This window comes from Malaclemys terrapin, chromosome 2, assembly GCF_027887155.1.
Source record: "Malaclemys terrapin pileata isolate rMalTer1 chromosome 2, rMalTer1.hap1, whole genome shotgun sequence".
NCBI lineage: Eukaryota > Metazoa > Chordata > Testudines > Emydidae > Malaclemys > Malaclemys terrapin.
In genome coordinates, this window is record NC_071506.1 from 265,901,023 (window position 1) to 265,923,271 (window position 22,249).

The 22,249-nt window shown below is 46.2% G+C and overlaps 1 protein-coding gene across 1 annotated transcript in view; it reads left to right on the top strand.

Moving 5' to 3' along the window:
• The window catches only part of NCAPG2 (non-SMC condensin II complex subunit G2), a 127,778-nt gene that overhangs the window by 31,368 nt on the left and 74,161 nt on the right, over positions 1 to 22,249 (top strand). Inside the window, exon 10 of the mRNA XM_054017023.1 lies at positions 9,688 to 9,783. Coding sequence (XP_053872998.1) covers positions 9,688 to 9,783 — 96 coding nt within the window. The remainder of the gene's footprint in view (positions 1 to 9,687; positions 9,784 to 22,249) is intronic.

A 22,249-nucleotide genomic window follows, 5' to 3' on the forward strand; every position in this document is an offset into this window, starting at 1 on the left:
TTCACTGCAGCAACTTGAAGGCATGAGTCCACCAAAACCGGGACCTCCACCTGAAGATGATCCTAATGAAGAAATCTCTTCTCCCAGGGTCAGACAAGGATGACCATAGGTCCTCTGGAAAGTGCTCACCAATGTGGTCTGAACCATCAAGGAGCACGGCTCTATCCGCCTCCGAAAAGAGGAAGAGAGTCTCGACCTCTGCACAGCGGGGACCATAGAAAAAGAAACAGTCCCCTGCGTGGTCTCTACCTCTGGTGCTGATGGCTAAGAGTGAGTACATTCGACTCTCCTGGCACCAGCTGTGCCGCAGAGCTGAAAGACAAAAAGGAGGAGTCGAGACATATGCTGCCACATGTTTCCTCCATGGCACCGACAACTGTGCTGGCACTGACCATGCTGCCACCCCCGGTACTGTCCACATCGTTACCATCGACATCTACCTTGGCACTGACACCGGGGCCAGCAACACCAAGGACCCGGCACCGACCAAGTCGAACCACAAGTCTCCTGGTAGACAAAACGATTTGACAGTACCGACACCATCGGTACCGCAACACTTTCTCACGCATGCTGATATCACCATGTCATTGCTACCACAGTCACCCCTTCTCAGCACCTACAACTGTTAGGACACCTAGCTGCCACCACATACATGGTAAAGCATGCCAGGCTACACATGCGGTTCCTTCAAATCTGGCTGAACTCACCAAACACAGCATTCATAGACTAGTCAAACCACCCCCCAAGGTCCTGGATTCTTTCAGATAGTAGGCGACATCAGCAAATCTAACGACAGGTATTCCCTTCCAGCAAACCCCAACCTCTGTACTGATCACAACAGACGCTTCTCTATTGGGTTGGGGAGCACACTTAGACCCCCACACAGCACAAGGCAAGTGGTCACCAGCCGAAACATACCTCCACATAAATCTCCTGGAACTCAGAGCAGTGAGAAATGCCTGCCATCACTTCCTCCCTCTAATAAGGAACAGATCCATCCAAGACATGACAGACAATGTAGCATGCATGTTCTACATCAACAGACAAGGGGGGGGGGGGAAGGGGGTGATCCCACTCCCTCTGCACCGAAGTCATGATGCTATGGAACTGGTGCATTTGCTACAATAGAGACATCACAGCCTCTTATCTTCCTGGATGCCAAAACACCACTGCAGACAACCTCATCAGAAACTTCTCATGGGAACACAAATGGGAAATGAACCCCACAACCCTCCACAGAATATTCAGATGTTGGGGGTTCCCTTCCATCGACTTATTTGCCATGTCCCAGAACCGCAAATGAATCCGGTTCTGTTCCAGAGCAGGACTTGGTGCCCGATCCTTAGGGAATGTCTTTCTAATCCAGTGGGACACCTCACTTAGGTATGTGTTCCCACCAATACCTCTACTCCACAGAGTCCTACGCAAAATACAGGAAGACAACTCCACAATTATTCTGATTGCCGCAGCGTGGCCCAGACAAACGTGGTACCCTTACCTATTATGTCTGTCGATCCGTCCGCCACAGACTCCCCCGGTAACACGAGATCTTCTGTCGCAGGACAATGGACAAGCCCTACATCCACAATGAGAGAAGCTTCATCTGAAACCATGGTTCCACGAATGTGAGCTAACCTGTTCAGAACAAGTGAAAACTATTTTACTAAACAGCAGATGCAAATCTACATGCACTACTTATCTGCAGAAATGGAAGTGTTTCTCCATGTGGTGTTCAGACAAACAGATCGCTACATGTACCACACCATTACCGATGGTACTAGACTATTTGGTTGAATGGAAGAATTCAGGACTATTGCTAAGCTTTATCAAAGTTTGCCGCACAGCGCTTAATACTTTCTATGACAAAATCGAGGGGTTTTCAGTTTTCACACACCCTATTACAAAGCGCTTCACGGTTGATCTACAAAACCTCTATCTGGAAGTACATTCTCCCATCCCCATGTGGGACCTGAACTTAGTACTCAAGGGCCTCATGAGACCTCCATTTGAACCAATGGTTACTTGCTCCTTACTTCACCTGTTCATGAAGGTGGCTTTCCTAGTGGCCACTACCTCCACTAGACGAGTTAGCGAGCCAGCCCACCCTACACCATCTTCTTTTAAGGACCAGGTCATGTTATGACCCCATCCAAAATTTCTCCCCAAAGTGTCGTCAACCTTCCATGTCAACCAACTCATTCACCTTTCCACATTCTATCCCAAACCGTGCATATGCTCACAGAATGCAGCACTAAAATAAATATATAAATGGAGATATCCTATCTTCTAGAACTGGAAGGGACCTTGAAAGCTCATCGAGTCCAGCCCCCTGCCTTCACTAGCAGGACCAAGTACTGATTTTGCCCCAGATCCCTAAGTGGCCCCCTCAAGGATTGAACTCACAACCCTGGGTTTTAGCAATCCAGTGCTCAAACCAGTGAGCTATCCCTCCCCCTAGATGTCAGATGGGCAATAGCCTTTTACCTGGATAGGATGAGATCTTTCCGAAAATCACTGAGACTTTGTCTCGACAATGAAACAATCCAAAGGATCAGCAATATCCAAATGAATTTCGATATTAAACTGGATTCGTCTATGTTACAAAACAAGGGAAATAGAATCCCGTATGGGCATCAGATCCCATTTCACACATGCCATGGCAACTTCCATGGCTTTTCTTCACAATGTACAAATTTCAGAAATTTGCAAAGCTGCCACTTGGGCGTCAGAACATACCTCTACCAATCACTATGCAATTACACAATTCTCCAGGGATGATGCCATACTAGGCCTTTTAGTCCGCTCTACTTCAGTTAGCCATGTACCTCCAAAGTCCCAGTTCCCCCCCTCCCCCATCCATGATAGGTACATTCAGCTGTAGTGCAGCACCCACAGGGACAGCACTCGAAAAAGAGAGGGTTATTCACCTTGTGCAGAACTGAGGTTCTTTGAGATGTGTCCCCCTGTGAGTGCTCCACTACCCACACTCCTCCCCTCTATTTTGGAGTTTGATACGAGGATTCTATGGTAGAGAAGGAACCGAGGGGTGTGGGCCACACACGTGTGCTCAACCAGACAGGCGCTGCGAGACACCTGGAGCACGCCTCCTGACCAAGCACTGCTATGGAAAAGCCTCCGATCAACGGCACCAGGACCATCACCTGAAGTGGAGCACCCACATGGGGACACATCTTGAAGAACCTCAGTTACTACACAAGATGAGTAACCTTCTCTTCACAATCATTATTATTGAGTACAGTATTGTTTAAAATTGTTTAAAACTTATTCTGTATATGTATATAATGTCTTGTGTCTGGTGAAAAAACTTGCCCTGGAACTTAATCTCCCATATTTACATTAATTCTTATGGGAAAATTGGATTAACTTAACATCATTTCACTTAGTCTCATTTTTCAAGAACATAACTACAATGTTAAGCGAGGAGTTACTGTACATTTAACAAAGTTATTGTGAACTTCTTATGTACACAGACTAAAGTGTTCAAAAACCTATATTTAGATACCTAAGAGTGGGGCTTTGAAAAAAAGACCTAAGTGACTTAGGAGCAAAAGACCCATTGACTTCAAACTATAAACCTGATGAAATATATAGTCTGGTCAAAGCAAAACTGTCTTTTAAAAATCTGAAATTCTAGTGACAATTAGGATATTAAAGAAACATATACAAATAATTTGCTTGAGTAATTTGACAGATATTTCTTTTTCTTCCAGTTTTATAATCTATGAATACAAAAATCTAATTTAAACTTGAATTCAACTTCATTTAAAAAAATCATTGTTATCCACCCATAAATAAGTGATGTTGTTTGTTCATAATTAAAACAATGACAAAATTCCATGGATTGGCCCATCATTATCAGAGAAATTCCATGGCCTCTTGACTAAACACTTTTTTTTTTTTCCTCCAAATCTCTACTTCCTTCCCTCAACCAAAATTTGTGCTAGATACATAATACAAATCTTACCTCCGAAGATTCCCACTTATAGACTTACTTTCATTATGGGCTAACTTTCATTTTGAGTACCTGAAATATTCCACTGAGAGGAATATTCCATGTAGAGCTCTGATTGAACGCTTCAAATGGAGGAGCTGCCCTGTAACACCTCTGAGCAAGTGGCACAAGTAGTCCTGCAATTTTGTCTTTGTTCCTTCTCTTTGTGCTATTCTGTTTTTAATTTTTTTATTTTTATAGTTGAATTAGGGAAAAGCTGAGAACCTCAGTATTAGACACTGCTAAATACAAGCTTTTAAATCTTGTGTATTGCATGGAGTGAATATGCCCTCTTCTGACCAAGGCATGTCTCCATTTCTTTAATAATAAATAATCTACAGTGGTAATGTATTTGGAAGACATGAGCTACTAAGGCCTTGTCTACACTACGAGAGTAGTTCGATTTTACTTAAATCGAATTTTTGGAATCGATATTGCAAAGTCGAACGTGTGTGTCCACACTAAGGACAGTAATTCGACTTTGTGAGTCCACACTAACGGGGAAAGCGTCGACATTGGAAGTGGTGCACTGTGGTCAGCTATCCCACAGTTCCCGGAGTCCCCGCTGCCCATTGGAATTCTGGGTGGAGCCGCAAATGCCTTCTGGGTAAAAAAAAGGTGTCCAGGGTGCTTTTGGGTAACTGTCGTCATCCGTCCATCACTCCCGCCCTCCCTCCCTGAAAGCGCCGGCGGGAAATCAGTTCGCGCACTTTTCTAGTCAGTGACAGCGCGGACGCCACAGCACTGCGAGCATGGAGCCTGCTGCAACCATCACTGCAGTTGTGGCCGCTCTCAACGCCTCGCAACTTATCATACACCTTTCCCTGAGGCAGATGCAGAAAAGTCAGGCGAGGAGGCTACGTCAACGCGGTGATGGCCTGAAGTCTGAGAGTAGCACAGACCTCTCAGAAAGCAGGGGACCCAGCGCCGAGAACATCACGGTGGCAATGGGTCATGTTGATGCCGTCGAAAGGAGATTCTGGGCACGGGAAACAAGCACTGAGTGGTGGGACCGCATAGTGCTGCAGGTCTGGGATGAATCCCAGTGGCTGCGAAACTTTCGCATGCGGAAGGGAACTTTCCTGGAACTTTGTGAGTTGCTGTCCCCTGCCCTGAAGCGCAATGACACCCGGATGCGAGCAGCCCTGACTGTCCAGAAGCGAGTGGCCATAGCCCTGTGGAAGCTTGCAACGCCAGACAGCTACCGGTCAGTCGCGAACCAGTTTGGGGTGGGCAAATCTACCGTGGGGGTTGTTGTGATGCAAGTAGCCAAGGCAATCGTTGATGTACTGCTGCCAAAGGTAGTCACCCTGGGAAACGTGGAGGCGATCATAGATGGCTTCGCAGCGATGGGATTCCCAAACTGCGGTGGGGCCATAGATGGAACTCACATCCCTATCCTGGCACCGGAACACCAGGCCAGCCAGTACATTAACAGAAAGGGCTACTTTTCCATGGTGCTGCAAGCACTGGTGGACCACAGGGGACGTTTTACCAACATCTACGTGGGATGGCCGGGCAAGGTTCATGACGCTCGTGTTTTCAGGAACTCTGGTCTGTTTAGACGGCTGCAGCAAGGTATTTACTTCCCGGACCACAAAATAACTCTTGGGGATGTGGAGATGCCTATAGTCATCCTCGGGGACCCAGCCTACCCGCTAATGCCCTGGCTCATGAAGCCCTATACTGGCGCCCTGGACACTGAAAAAGAACTCTTCAACTACCGGCTGAGCAAGTGCAGAATGGTGGTGGAGTGTGCTTTTGGCCGTCTCAAGGGGAGATGGAGAAGCTTACTGACTCGCTGTGATCTCAGCGAAACCAATATCCCCATTGTTATTGCAGCTTGCTGTGTGCTCCACAATCTCTGTGAGAGCAAGGGGGAGACCTTTATGGCGGGGTGGGAGGTTGAGGAAAATAGCCTGGCTGCTGATTACTCACAGCCAGACAGCCGGGCGATTAGAAGAGACCAGCGGGAAGCGCTGTGCATCCGGGAGGCTTTGAAAGCAAAGTTCCTGAGTGAGCAGGGTAACCTGTGACTTTAAAGTTTGTGTATTGAGAAGCTAAACCTGCCCCCATTTCTTTGCCCAGTTAATGTTGACTATCCTATCCAGTTACATACCCCCTTCACCCCACTTCCAACACACGTTTCAAAATAAAAATAGTTCTACTTTGTTAAAGCACACCGTTTTCTTTAATACTGTATTCGCGGGAATTTTTTAAAACTGGGACGCAGACTGTGGTGCGGAGCGGGTGTACTGTAGTGGCGCGAATGCAGCTTCTAAACTCAAGGATTGACAGGCTCCGCTGCGGTGGGATGGTTGTTTCAACGGAGCCTGTCACCCCTCCTGATAGGGACTGTGTGTATGGGGGGGTCTATGTGACTTTGTGGCAGGGGGAGGACGGTTACAGATCCCCTGCTGTGTGGCTCTGTGATCCTGCCTAAGGACCGCCGCTTAAGATCTGTAACTGCCCTCCCCTGCCACAAAGTCACAGAGCAACCCACCCCCCACCACATAACATGAAAACAACCTCCCAGACTAACCAGGGTAACTAGTCACTGCATCACTGCACTATGTATGTGCCCTGCTGCTGTGCCTGCCCCCGACTATATACCCTGCCAAAGGTGACTGTCCTGTCGAATTACCAACCCCCTATCCCCCCCTCCTGCAAAAGAACATGATGGAAACAGTAGTTAACAGAAACGTATTTTTTATTATCAACCAAACATGGAACTGGGAAAGTGAAACTTGGACGGGGGCTTGTGTCAGGCGGGAAGGAAAGAACTTGTCAAATTTTGGGGAATGAGAGCCTTCTGCTGCTCGAGCTCTCTGCAGGGGTGGAGTGAGAGTTAGCAGGGACTCTGCCGCCTCTCCTTCTGTGCACTTTGGGTGAGGGGAGTATGGGACTTGGTGGCGGGGGAGGGCGGTTAGAGATGGACTGCAGCGGGGCTCTGTCCTCCTGCCTCCGTTCCTGCAGAACATCCACAAGGCGCCGGAGCGTGTCCGTTTGCTCCCTCATTAGTCCAAGCAGGGTTTGAGTCGCCTGCTGGTCTTCCTGACGCCACCTCTCCTCCCGATCCATGTTGGCTTGGTGCATTCGGGTCAAGTTCTCCCGCCACTGGGTCTGCTGTGCTGCCTGGGCTCTGGAGCAGGCTATAAGCTCCGAGAACATGTCCTCCCGTGTCCTCTTCTTCTTATGCCTAATCCGCGCTAGCCTCTGGGAGTGTGATGACAGGCTAGGTTGTGAGACAGTCGCAGATGGGGCTGTGGGAATGGGAAAAAGGGAGTGAATTCCTCAGAAAGATAAATGTAGTTGTGAACAAAGAACATAGTCTTTCTCTGTTAACAAGACCATGCACAGCACCTCTCACATGCGCACTCAGCACAAGGTCGAATTCTCGGCCTTCGCATTCAGTGCCTGGGGTCTTCTACAGCACATTTGAGAAGCCTCTCAGGAGAACGGAATTTCTGTTGCAGGCAGACATGGTAAGCCGTAGACTTGTGGCAGCTTAAAACTTTAATATTAGCAATGGCCTCATTTCACATTGAAATCAATGTCGGTCCCTGCTGCCAGCAATTCGGCAAGCAGGAAGTCTGCTCCTGTCCCACACCCTCGCGGCTGTCCCCGGGAACGATCCCTTTCGGCTGCCCCTCTCCCGCCTCCACCGCGTGGCTGCAAACCAGCGGTTACAGTTCTGTAAAGGAACGGCAAAGCAGTCCCAACACTAACATTCCCCTACCTCATTCAAAGCAGGTCATCATGAGCGACATCACCCTCATGAGGATCTCTGACAGCGAGAAAGAGAGAATGCTCCGGGAAAGCCTGCAAAGACCAGGGCCGTATGCCGCCATGCTGTGCAGAGCAATGATTCCAGAGTACTTGATAGTCTCGTGGTGTGGCAACGTGTCCTACTACGGAGGACCCAATAAGGCCGCTCTCCCCAAGAACCTAATGCAGCGGATTTCCAATTACCTCCAGGAGAGCTTCCTCGAGATGTCACAGGAGGATTTCTGCTCCATCCCCGGACATATAGACCGCATTTTACTGTAGCTGCTGTAGCAGTGACTAACCAGTAGAGCGGCTTGGGCAGGACAATCATGCAAAACCGGACATTGCTAGATTTTTTTTCAATAGTTGCACTGCCCATGACTGAACCGTTAAGCTAATCAAACTAATCATGAGAAACCCATTTTTTAAATTGTTAATATTCCTGTTCTGTTACAAATAAATGTTTAGATTTTTACAACACTTACTGGCTGATCCTTCCCCAGATTCTGTGTCCGGGGTAACGGCTGGGGAGGGTTGGTAGGGGATCTCTGTAAGGGTGATGAAGAGATCCTGGCTGTCGGGGAAATCAGCGTTGTGAGCGCTGTCGACTGCCTCGTCCTCCTCATCTCCTTCCTCATCTTCCCCGTCCGCTAACATGTCCGAGGATCCAGCCGTGGACACTATCCCATCCTCAGAGTCCACGGTCACTGGTGGGGTAGTGGTGGCGGCCGCACCGAGGATGGAATGCAGTGCCTCGTAGAAACGGGATGTCTGGGGATGGGATCCGGAGCGTCCGTTTGCCTCTTTGGTCTTCTGGTAGCCTTGTCTCAGCTCCTTGATTTTCACGCGGCACTGCGTTACATCCCGGCTGTATCCTCTCTCTGCCATGTCTTTAGAGATCTTCTCGTAGATCTTTGCATTCCGTCTTTTGGATCGCAGCTCGGAAAGCACGGACTCATCGCCCCACACAGCGATGAGATCCAAGACTTCCCGATCAGTCCATGCTGGGGCCCTCTTTCTATTCTGAGATTGCACGGCCATCACTGCTGGAGAGCTCTGCATCGTTGCCAGTGCTGCTGAGCTCGCCACGATGTCCAGACAGGAAATGAGATTCAAACTGGCCAGACAGGAAAAGGAATTCAAATTCAAATTTTCCCGGGGCTTTTCCTGTGTGGCAGTTCAGAGCATCCGAGCTCGTACTGCTGTCCAGAGCGTCAACAGAGTGGTGCACTGTGGGATAGCTCCCGGAGCTATTAGCGTCGATTTCCATCCACACCTAGCGTAATTCGACATGGCCATGTCGAATTTAGCGCTACTCCCCTCGTCGGGGAGGAGTACAGAAGTCGAATTAAAGAGACCTCTATGTCGAACTAAATACCTTTGCGGTGTGGACGGGTGCAGGGTTAATTCGATGTAACGGCGCTAACTTCGACATAAACGCCTAGTGTAGACCAGGCCTAAGTAACATTCTTTCATTTTTAATAATAAAAAGGGGTGTTTGTGCCTCCCATATATGCTTCCTCAGCACTAAAGTTGCTGTCTGTATTGTCCTCTTCTCCCTAAAAAATTATAGATAAATAAGGATGAAAGGGAGCTGAGGAAAAGGAACTCTTGCCATGATTTTGCCCTTCCTAATTGCACATCTGTGTAGATATGAGCTAGTGAGAGACAATACCTCTTTCTGCTTTTCCTATTTTAAAATGAGAACACTTTAATACATAGACTAGCTTGACCTAAAATAATTTTATCTCTTGTATAAGTCATTTTATTGTATTTATACAGACTTAAAAAAGTCAACTTTCTTTTGTAAAAGACATAGTGGAATAAAACAGGCTGCCTTTCTCAAATGTATTGAACATAGCATATGAAATGTATTTCATGCATTAACATTGGTTTTGCTTTGACAGTTACTGAGTTACTTTCACAAACAAAGTAAAGTTCGTCAGGGAGTTGAAGAAATGCTGTACAGACTGTATCAACCTATCCTTTGGAGAGCATTAAAGGTAATTCTCCTTTACTGGATAGCCTCAAATTGCAGTTGGTGTAACATTCACATTGATTTTTTTCTTTAAAATGTTACAATTTTTAATAGTTATATTAAAACAAAATGTCTATGAAAATGGGGTTCTGTACAACTTGGAGCTTAATTGTATCCGAAGTGGCTTTAAAGGATGGAGAACTAAAAGGAATGGGGTCTCATATAATTGTATCATATACAGGTTCTTATACTATACTCATCACTGGCACTTACACTGTGCCTTCCACTAGTGCATTAAGCAATGTGACTAAAAACTTTCACGTTTTGTTCTCTCATCCTCTTCCCAGAGGTAGAAGTGTTTGCAGTGGATTGTCTTGTTTTGGAATTTTTAAACATATCTATATATACAAATATTGCTATGTTTGTTTCAAAGATTGAGGCAGAAGGGGCTATTGTGATAATCTAGTCTGACCTGCATAGCATAGGCCATTATATTTCCCTGAATTACTTCCTGTTTGAACTGGAGCATATCTCTTAGAGTAAGTCTATACTGCACTTTTCTTATGGGGGCCTGTAGAATACCTACATGGCTAGCTCCCCCCTAAGATGGGTATAAAAAGCAATGCCTCACTATCTACAGTGCTATGGTGAGTAAAGGCACGCTTGAAGCCTGTGGGTCTATACCCAGGCATATTCCCTACATGGCTCTCATAAACAGTCCTTCCTTGTCTAGTATCTCCCTGCCTCCCCACTGTTGGAGCCTTCCCTCACTATAGGGAGAGACTGGAAGTTGGGAAAGGTTCTATCAATGAGGAGGCAGTGGGGAAAGGCTCCACCAGCTCCCCGTTTCTGGAGCCTTCATCTGCTGTAGAGAGAGAATCCAGCAGCAAGAAAGGGCTCTGGCAGAAGGGAGGCAGCAGGAAAGGGCTTGAGTAGCAGACAACTGCTTTCCCCCTGTCGGAACTAGGGATGTAAATAACATGTAAAAGCAGTAACCATATAACCTATCGGTTAAATGTTTAACCAGAGAGCTAAGGGTGTGTGTGGGGGTGCTACAGCACCCTACATTTTACCCGAGGAGCCGGGATCCCCAGGCACGGGGCCTGCAGCCAGGATCCCCAGGTGTGCAGGGCGGCAGAGGCGTTTAACCGTTAACTGAAACCAATAAGTATCAAGCTTATCAGTTAACCGATTAAACTTCTACATGCCTAGCTAGAACCTTTCACTGACAACTGTAGCTATGCACTGTGGTATAGATGCAGCCTGCTTTTCGCTGTGGTGTGTAGCTACATGTACCTTACACAGTGCTGACAGCAATGTGCAGTGTACAGATAACTTTAGAAAAACATCCAGACCTCATTTTTAAAAATTCCAAGTGATGGAGAATACATCATAACCCTTGATAAATTGCTCCAGTTGTTAATTACCTTCACTGTTAAAAAATTGGCACCTTATTTCCAGTCTGAATTTGTTTAGCTTCAGCTTCTAGCCATTGGCTCTTCTTATGTCTGCTAGATTGAACAGCCCACATAAACATTTCTGTGGATATTATAGACTTTGATTTAGTCACCCCTTACTCTTTTCTCTTTAAGATTAAAAAGATTGAGGTCCTTGAATCTTTCTTTACAAGTGGGCTTGGTAGAATTCGATTTTTATTTTTTAATGATGTCAACAGATATAATTGTTAAAGCATGCTCTATTTTTAATAATTTTTAAATTTTCACAGTTGCAGGAAATGGTGGGGAGAGTCAGAATAATTATTACTGGCAGTAGACATTGAGATTCAAACATTTAGAGCTTTATAACTATTGAAACACAAATTGTCAACATCGCTTGTCAAAATATACGAAGTAAAAATGCTTAAATCAGAGTTCTCAAGCAGCATTTTTTGTACTTTGCCTATCTGTAAATTTTGTTTATTGATGAAAAAATATTTTCATTGGTTTGTGTGTGTGATGAAAAGAACACTTATCCAATAGTTAAGCTTCAATTTTTATTGGTGTGTTTTCAAATAATTTAATCATTTTCATGGATCGTCTCTGAACTTTCTCCAGTCTTTCAAAAATTCTCCTTGAACACACTATTCCAGTAGCACTTGCACTAATGCCAATATAGAAGTAATAGAACCTCCCTACTCCTACTTGCTATTCCCCTGTTTATACATCTAAGGATTGCATTAGCCCTTTTGGCCACAATGTCATTCTGTCATATTCAGCTAATTCTTCTTTAAATAGCATCCCTGTGTGTGATTCACATCAGGCTGTGTGTGCGCCTGTGCACTCTGGATTGGAGAGTTTCATCAACAGTGTCTGTGCCTGTGCTGTAGACACCCCCGTTGAGGGAATATAGGGAGATGCAGACCTGGCACCACTCCAGTTCCTCTTTGAGTGACTAGCTGCAGATATGTATTCCACTCAGGTGTGCGTACACCATGCACACTGAAGCCAGAGAAGGTTGCTAAGCAGTACCTGTCAGGGCAGCACTCGTGCCTTCTGTCCCTTATAGCCCCTCCCATAGCTATTTATGGGCGGCACTGCCCTGACCCCCCTCACTTCCTTCTCACCGTCTGCAGCTTAAGTCAGAGTGTTCTGTGTGGTATTTACCTCACCCTTTTCTTGTTAACTCAGAGTTTTCGTCGTCTTTTTTTGGTATATAGTTAGTATTAGTACCTTAGTGTTAGATTAGTTAGTTTGATAGTTTGTTTTTGCCTGGTGTAATGCATTCACTGGGTTTCAAGCATTGTCCCTTGTTTGCTGGGAGTTTATAGCCCCATGATAGATGTTTCCACGAGGGTCAGCAATAACAGTAGCAACAATACCGACAGTATTCCCAGAAGTATTTCCGGCAGTCAGATTATCCACTTTAGAGAGAGATCTCAAAGGAGAAGGCCTTCCAATTTCAGCCAGCTGGCCCATCCTTCATCAGCTTTGTGCAAGCAGCCAATACACTGACTTGCATCTTTGCTTCTTTGCCTGTTGTTGGTTGGCTACATAGTATACTTCTGATCACATTCTACACCAAAAAAAAAAAATTAAAAATTCTGCACACAATATTTTAAGATTGTGCAAAATTCTGTAAATTTTATTTGTCATATAAATGTGGAGGCTCCAGCATGGGATTGGGGAGCAAGGACCACTGGCTGCATAGAGGTGGGAGATCATTGTGCAGCTCCCATCCAGGACACGGACTCAGCGGTGAGGCTGCCCCCAACCCTCGCACAGTGCAAGGTCCAGGTCTGCCCCAGAATCATCCCAGGGCCCTGCTCCTTCATGCCAGGTGAACCAGGTGTGGGCAGGCAGGCTCAGGAAGGCAGGATCCAAAAGTGGAGGGGCTTAATGTGGGGGGATCCAGGTGTGGGTTGAGAGGGTTCTGTGTGGAGCAATCTGGGTGCAGGCAGCTAAGTGGGGAATCCAGGTATGGAGAGGGTCTGGGTGCACAGGGGTTTATTGGGGTTCTGGGTGCAACAGTGATGGACTCTGCAGGGGCGTCCAGGTGAAGGTGGTGGGGGGTTTGAGTGTGGGGGGGGGGATAGAGCTCAGCAGGGGGGTCTGGGTGTGAGGGGCTTAGTGGGTGATCTAGATGCTGGGGGAGTGGGGCTCAGTAGGGTTGGGATCCAGGTGTAGCTGGTTGTGGCTCGGTGGGGTGGGAATCCCTGTGCAGGTGGCTCAATGGGGTAGTCCAGGTGCAGGGGGAATGGGGCTCATTGGGAGAGGGGTCTGAGGGCAGGGGGGTGAGGCTTGGTGAGAGGGTCTGGATATGAGGGGGTCTGGATGTACGGGGGTTGGGCGGCTGGGGGAGCAGCTCCTTGTACAGGGATCCCTCCCCCTGCAGCTGAGGAACAATGGGTGCGGGAGTTTGCAGAGCTTCCTGCAGTTGGGGAAGAAATCTGGGGGTGGCCCCGGATGCCATGCAGGGGAAGAGGAAGTCACATACTGCACAGCTGGGACTAGCAGCTGAGCCCGGTGCGGGGTAGGAGCCACCAGCCGGGTCTTCCCCAGTCCTGCGTCCTGCCCCACAGTGATTTACATCTCTGCTGGCTACCCTGGGCACCTGCAACATACTGCTAGGGATAGTCGCATGACCGCTTTTTGTGGCTTCCCTGTCAGAAAGTCATTTTTCTGTGGGGAAGCAAAGAAAGCTGCAGGGGACATAAATTCTGCACATGCGCAGTGGTGCAGAATCCCCAGGAGTAAAAACTGTATTATCCGGCACTTTATCAACCAGGAAGCTCTATTAACTGTCATTTCTGATATCTCTCAATACAAATCTTCAATCTAGTAACCGGGACTAGTATACTGCCCAGGAGGTGAGGCAATTGCACATTCTGCACTCTTTTTTTATGCAAAAGAGGCAGAAGACAACAAGCAAGCTGATTTCAGGGATTTATTCAAAAAAGCAGCTTCCAGGGTTTGTCATAGGGTCATGACAGATTCAGCCCAATCTCCTGCACTGTCTACATCTATGATGAGAATTGATGTTGATAATGATGACACTGAGGCATTGCAAGATCCTGAAGTGCCTTCTGAGTCATCAAAGAAAGATTAAATTATGTTCAGTATAGTTTTAGTGTTAAGTGTATTTTTAGTGATCTGGGTGTACGCCATGCACTGCCCATAGTGATATGTAGTGTCATAAGATAACCTACTGTATAGAAAATTTTACCTGTATACACCTAAGTGCTTCAAGAAACCAACCATTCTACAGTGCAGTACTACTACTGGATTGGTGAGTACCTGTATACTATTTTATTCTTTATTGATTTTATTGTATTCTAATTCTTTGAAAATTGGTATTCCATCGGTAAGTGTAAGTCTTAGTTAACAGGCATTTTTTGATTACCCCCCCTCTCCCCCATTCTTTCCCAACATGCCGGATAACAAATCTTTTACTGTACTTGGCTAGGTTAAGTGCATTCATCAAACTATTAATGTCAAATTCCTTGTGGTGTATGTGTCTGTGGTGATGCACAGATCATCTACATAGATAAAGCATCTTTTTCTGGGTTGTTTGTGTAGATGTTGTATAATGTAGGTGCTAAGACAGTACTCTTTGGGAGGCCATTCTACTGTCATCACCATCAGCTTTGTTTGCCACAAAAGTTCATGAAGAATCTTTTGTCCTCCAGTATGGTCTGTATTAGTTTCATGAAGTGGTGGTTCTTGGTTAACGTTAGTACCTTGGCAAGGAATCCTCGACGATTAACTATCATAAGTGGCTGAGAGGTCAACAAACAGTGCTCTCATAATTAATCCCCTTTCATGTCCATCTTCAATATGTTAAATTCAGAAGCTGTACAGGACAGGACCGACCCCAGCAAAAACCAGCCTGTGTTTGTTGATAAGAAATGGTTCGATAAGTGGTGTAAGGCAGAATAACAGTAGTCACTCAAACAGTTTTAAAATATCACACAGGCGTGAGATAGGTTGAAAGTTTTTTGGGTTGGATGGTTAAAAAGGGCCACTCCCTTGGCTTTTCACCAGTTTTTCAGGAGCTTGAGCTGGATGAAAGTGGTATTGAACATACTCAGGAGCCACTTCTGTGTATAGTGTCAGAGGGGTAGCCGTGTTAGTCTGAATCTGTAAAAAAGCAACAGAGGGTCCTGTGGCACCTTTAAGACTAACAGAAGTATTGGGAGCATAAGCTTTCGTGGGTAAGAACCTCACTTCTTCAGATGCAAGTAATGGAAATTTCCGGAGGCAGGTATGAATCAGTGTGGAGATGACGAGGTTAGTTCAATCAGGGAGGGTGAGGTGCTCTGCTAGCAGTTGAGGTGTGAACACCAAGGGAGGAGAAACTGCTTCTGTAGTTGGATAGCCATTCACAGTCTTTGTTTAATCCTGATCTGATGGTGTCAAATTTGCAAATGAACTGGAGCTCAGCAGTTTCTCTTTGGAGTCTGGTCCTGAAGTCTTTTTGCTGTAAGATGGCTACCTTTACATCTGCTATTGTGTGGCCAGGGAGGTTGAAGTGTTCTCCTACAGGTTTTTGTATATTGCCATTCCTGATATCTGACTTGTGTTCATTTATCCTCTTGCGTAGTGACTATCCAGTTTGGCCAATGTGCATTGCTGGCACATGATGGCATATATAACATTGGTGGACGTGCAGATGAATGAGCCGGTGATGATGTAGCTGATCTGGTTAGGTCCTGTGATGGTGTTGCTGGTGTAGATATGTGGGCAGAGTTGGCATCGAGGTTTGTTGCATGGGTTGGTTCCTGAGTTAGAGTTGTTATGGTGCGGTGCGTGGTTGCTGGTGAGAATATGCTTAAGGTTGGTGGGTTGTCTGTGGGCGAGGACTGGCCTGCCTCCCAAGGTCTGTGAAAGTGAGGGATCATTGTCCAGGATGGGTTGTAGATCACTGATGATGCGTTGGACAGGTTTAAGCTGAGGACTGTAGGTAATGGCCAGTGGAGTTCTGTTGGTTTCTTTTTTGGGGCCTGTCTTGTAGCGGGAGGCTTCTGGGTACACGTCTGGCTCTGTTGATTTTGTTTCTTTATTTCCTTGTGTGGGTATCGTAGTTTTGAGAATGCTTGGTGAAGATCTTGTAGGTGTTGGCCTCTGTCTGAGGGGTTGGAGCAGATGCGATTGTACCTCAGCGCTTGGCTGTAGACGATGGATCGTGTGGTGTGTCCGGGGTGGAAGCTGGAGGCATGAAGGTAGGCGTAGCGGTCGGTGGGTTTTTGGTATAGGGTGGTGTTAATGTGGCCATCGCTTATTTGTACTGTGGTGTCTAGGAAGTGGACCTCCCGTGTAGATTGGTCCAGGCTGAGGTTGATGGTGGGGTGGAAGCTGTTGAAATCATGATGGAATTCTTCCAGAGTCTCCTTCCCATGGGTCCAGATGATGAAGATGTCATCAATGTAGCGTAGGTAGAGAAGGGGCGTGAGTGGACGAGAGCTGAGGAAGCGTTGTTCCAGGTCAGCCATAAAAATGTTGGCATATTGTGGGGCCATGCGGGTGCCCATAGTGGTGCCACTGGTCTGGAGGTATATATTGTCACCAAATTTGAAATAATTGTGCGTGAGGATAAAGTCACAGAGCTCCGCAACAAGTTGTGCTGTGTCGTCATCATCAGGGATACTGTTGCTGACAGCTTGGATTCCATCTGTGTGTGGGATGTTTGTGTAGAGAACCTCTACATCCATGGTGGCTAGGATGGTGTTTTCTGGGAGGTCACCAATGCATTGTAGTTTTCTCAGGAAATCTGTGGTGTCACGGAGATAGCTGGGAGTGCTGGTGGCGTAGGGTCTGAGTAGGGAGTCCACATATCCAGACAGTCCTTCAGTGAGAGTGCCAATGCCCGAGATGATGGGGCGTCCAGGATTTCCAGGTTTGGAAATCTTCTGTGTATGTGGGCTGAAATTTTTGATCTGCCCAGTTCAGATGTCATCTTGGCCTGCTGCTTTCCCTGTTTTCAGGCATTGATGCCAGTGTCCAATTCCTTCAGAGAGAAAGACACTGTAAGATCTAGATTGTGGGATATATCCGGGGGTATTTGCTGGAGTAATGACCAGTTGAAAGTGGTCCACTTAACCTTCCCATTGAGTAGCATTGGGTGGGTGAGCTGATCAGCTGAGATGTTGAAATGTCCATTCATCTTTGTATTATCAGAGTTTATGTATGGTTGACCATGCTTTTTTGCTGTTATGGGTCATATCCATGGATTTTATCAAGTTCTGCTAGGATTTTAGGCATTCTTGAGTAATTTCTGTCAGTAAATGTTTGCTAGTGGCTATTGTCATAGGCAAAGATGTGGTCTTAGAATTTTTGTATGCCTCCTACAGTATAGCTGACTGGGGTGTTAGGCAGGGGTTATTCCCTCTGACAAAGTAGGTTTCTCCTAGCAGAGCGATATACAGCATCAATAAAGTGGATGTAGTTCTTACCTATTGGTTCAATAGGTCTGACAGCTATGTCAGGATCTTTGGAGAATGCCGGCCAGTTTGCTTTCAAAGTTGAACTGACATCAGAACGGTGTAAAGATAGGAATGACAGCAGCATGTACCTCAATTCCAATAGGATGATGATGTGATGTCGGAATTGGGTATAGCACCAATTTTCTATGTGTGAGAGCTAAAGTAGTGCTAACAAAGGCGAGGTCAGGTTTATACTCACACTTCTATGAGTGTGAGTATAAACACAAAGCTCTGGCTGACACAGCACTGGCTGGGATGATTTAGTTGGGGTTGGTCCTGCTTCGAGACCTCATTCTGAGGTCTCTTCCCACCCTAATTTTCTATGATTCTACCGGCAACTGTTAAAAGAACTATGTAGCTTCAAGTGATGAATCAGGCTTAACTGATGAGCACCTGCACACGTCACGGCCATTGTCATTGTTCTCTGTATAGCTTTATTGAGTGGTATGGCTGGTGAAATCACCAATTATGATTCATATGGTACACTTCGTTGTTGTGTGGGCAGTCTGAAGAAATTGAAAAGTATCTCTGGCAGGTAGGTAGATGTTATAGAGATCTCTTTGAGCGCAACGGTGAGAAACATGATAATATTCTCTTCCGTTTTGTAGGTGGATTAATGAGTTGTTGGCTTTTTCAGTTGTGTGGGGCATCAGTTGCTTATGACTCTTTTTCACAAGCCGGGGGCACGTGGGTCGGAGTCAAAGGTCTTGGATCAAGACTTTTTTAGGGTGTCCAGAACTTCATGATGAGTGAATGTACTGAACACCAGGATTGCAGGCAGCCTGTATATTGGTGAATACAGGGAGGGCAAATCCAGGTGGTTGTTCTTTGAGTGATGGTCCCTATTGTATTCCATTGTGGGTTACATATGCACACTGTGTGCCAGGAGTTGGAGAATTTGAGATGCTGGTCTTTTAGGGTTCTGGGGTGAAATCCCTTGCAGATCTTGCAGTGCTCCTTCAAATGGCTCTCCCTCAAACATGAAGTGCGTGGGTTGCTCCTGGGCATAGACTTGCCATAGTCTTTGCAGGCTTTAAAACTCTGAGACCGAGGCATGTCCCGGTGCCGGGAGAGTGTTGGGGTGGGGGGCCCAAATGAAACTTGTAGAATATAACTACTAAAACTACTGACTATAAACAACTGTATACCAGGACACTGCGAAGACATGCTTGCCCAGGCAAGAGCTAAGGGTGTTCCAGCTAGCCATCACTGGAGTTAAGAAGGAACTGAGGGGGTGGCAGGTTGGCAGGGCCCTATATTGAGCGCCATGAAGACGCGACCCCCATGGGCACTCAGGCCGACCTGACGGGTACTACTAGGGGGAAAATCTTTTGGCTGCTGTGCGTGCGGCGTGTGCACACCTAATTGGAATGGACATGAGCAACACATCTTGAAGAACAACAGTTACAAGAAGGTTAGTAATAGTTTTTATCTCCTGGTCAGACCAACTCAACTACTTCTTTCTTCCACTATCTTTCCTACGTTGGGTGATCTACAAAATCTGATGAAACAAGGCAACGGTCATTCTGATTGCCTCCTTCTGGCCCAGACAGTTCTGGATCCCCAATCTCCTGCACATGTCATCCCATCCACTGATTACCATCCTGAACTTCCCCAATCTTTCTGATCCAGTACAATGGCAAGATCAGGCATCCCAATCTATGTCCACCCCACCTCAGAGTGTGGTGTTTGGATAAGCATCAACTATAGAACAGGCATGTTCCTCGGCAGTACAAGACATTCTCTCTAAGAGTAGGAAAGATTCCACTAGAAGCCGTGAAGATTCCCCAAATCCTGGACTACGTTCTATCTTTCAATACAACAGGTTTCACCCTCAGCACATTCCATCCTCCTGTGGAGGGTTACTGTTTTTACATACCTGCTAACCACTGGATTTTGGAAAGGCTTCCTAAGAACCTTTGCACCCCTGAAAAAGATTGAGCTTCAATAGGACCTGAATCTGGTACTCTTGGTATTAACAATTCCCCCCATTCCCATTTTGAATGAATGACATCTTGCTCTCAGTCCTTCCTCTCCATGAAGGTCGCCTTCTTTGTTGCTATCACTTCGGTGAGAAGGGTTTGTGAACTCGGAGCTATAATGGTGGACCTGCCATTTATAGCATTCCATAAGGATAAAGTTTCCTTATGCCTACACCTGAATTTTTTTTACCCGCGGTGATCTTCCAGTTTCATATTTACCAATCCATTCACAGTTGCAGAAGAACATAGGCTCCATTCCCTCGACATCTGACAAGCTCTGGCCTTTTACCTGAAGAGAACAAAAATAATCACAAAGTCCCTTAAACTGTTTATTGTGATAGCATTGAGAATCAGGGGACAGGCCATCTTCACCCAGAGAATCTCCCAATGAATTTCCGGCTGCATTAAACTCTGCTATCAACTGTTGAATCTACCTCACCTCACTGGCATACAGGCTAGCTCCACTAGAGCTCAAGCAACGACCACGACATGCCTTCAGGATGTGCCTCGCATAGACATATGTAGAGCAGCCACACGTTCACAATGTCCTATTCCTTGGTCCAGGACTCAGCAGCGGATGCCTCCAATGTTCGCTCTAATTTTTTCCATCCATGTGCGGAATGAATTACGTTATGTGCACCATATCGAGGTAATGTGCAGACGTGTGCCACCAGTAGAAACAAAAAACCTAGATATAATATATATTTTTTAAAAGTTACCATAGGGGTAATTACTCCAGCCAGGACAGGTTAGGCATTTTAGAACTCACTACTCAAAGAATTAAATTTAAGCGTGAGAGAAATAAAAATTATGAAATACATAGACCAGTCAAAAAACTAAAATAATACACTTTGAAATAAGTATCAAGAAGTAACAATAATACAAGTATGTGTTGGGAGGTAGGTGTGTGTGTGTGTGTGTGTGTGTGTGTGTGTGTGTCTCTCTCACACACACACACAGAGACATGCATTGCCCCTTTAAGTACGCTCCTCTTTTAAGTAGATCACCAGTCTGAAGCCTGCTTGTTCAGACAGAACAGCAGCTGCCAGCAAGCTCCGTCCGTCCCACTCCTGGGCCCTATCATGTGTGTTCTCTCTCTCCTCCTCCTCCTCCTCCCCACCAGCTCTGTGCAGATGGGGTAGAGGGGAGGGGGAAACCCTGACATCAGCGCCCTCCTTCCCCCTTCCTGTTCTGCACAGGAAGCAGGAGGCTTCCAGGAGCCTCTGGCCAGGAGCTCCAAGGCAGAGGGCAGGAGCAGCGCGGCAGTGGGCGGAGGGGCACCTGAATTGTGCGGCACTTGATAGACTGTTGGGCGGCCGTGCAGCTTAGAGGGAACTTAAGATGCCTTGTTTGGCACGGTGATTCTCCACATGACCCTTCCGTCCTCATCCTCACACCCTCCTCCAACTTGGGTACTGCTTGTCAATCACCCATGATGGAATACAATAGGAAACTATCATTCAAAGAGGAGAAGGTTACTTACCTGTAACTGAAGTTTCTTCAAGTTGTGTGGTCCCTATCTGTGTGTCACTTCCTGCCTTCCATCCCCTCTGCTTCAGATCTGTCAGTTTCATGATGGAGAAGGAACTTGAGATGTGGTCAGTCTCCTGTGCCCTTTGTCACCTCGGATGGAAGCACAAGGCTTGGGTGCATGTGCAGACCATCGGACACTGCTTTTAAATTCTCTGACTCTGGGTGCATGGTGCGCATGCATAACCCACAGTGGAATACAGATGGGGACCTACATTTTGAAGAATTTCCAATTACAAGTAAGTTATCTCCTCTTTAGGAAGCCTTCCTGAATGTGAAAGATCTTTTCAGTGAAGTAGGTTGGTAGTTCTGATGCAGGCTGTAGTCTCAGGATTGATGAAGAAGCAGTTTACTTGGATGGTTCCTTGAGGTGAGATTTGGAAACTTCAATGGAAATTGAAAGGAAGGTTCACTTGTTGTTTACTTTAGCTTCAGCGTAGGCTTTGAGACATATGTTGTGTTCAGCCTTTGTTTTACATCATTGGCATTTGAGTTTCTGCCTTCTCTCCATCTGGCACAAAGGAAATCTATGTAGGGAATGGGGAGGAAGGGACTACTTAGGGGCCGGCATGCCCCTCGTTGAGAGAAACATCTGGTGAATCAGCACTGAATGCTAAACTTCTTTTTGAGCAACATTTCTTATTCTTTATCTGAAAAAGGATATAAATTTGGTTTAAAATAATGTACAGAAGGGATAATATTAATCTAACCTTGTTTGCTATATACCACCTAACTTGGAAACAGTGATAGCTTTCATAAACAGTTTTACCATGATATAAGTGAAGTGAGTATCACAGTAACAATATAAGAGTGATTTTGTTTTGTAAATTACACAAAAATATGTTCAGGTCTTCCTTAGTTACGTGAGCATGCAAAGATCATTTTGCTAGCCCATCACATTGACCATGTCACCCCTTTCTTTGCATTGCTCCCCTAACTCCCCCTTCTCTATCACATCAAACTTAAGCTACTTGTTTTCACTTTGAATGCACTTCATGTCCTGTCCTTACGCTGATTCACTCTCTGCTATCCTCTCTGATTCGCTATCAAGAAGTTGATTC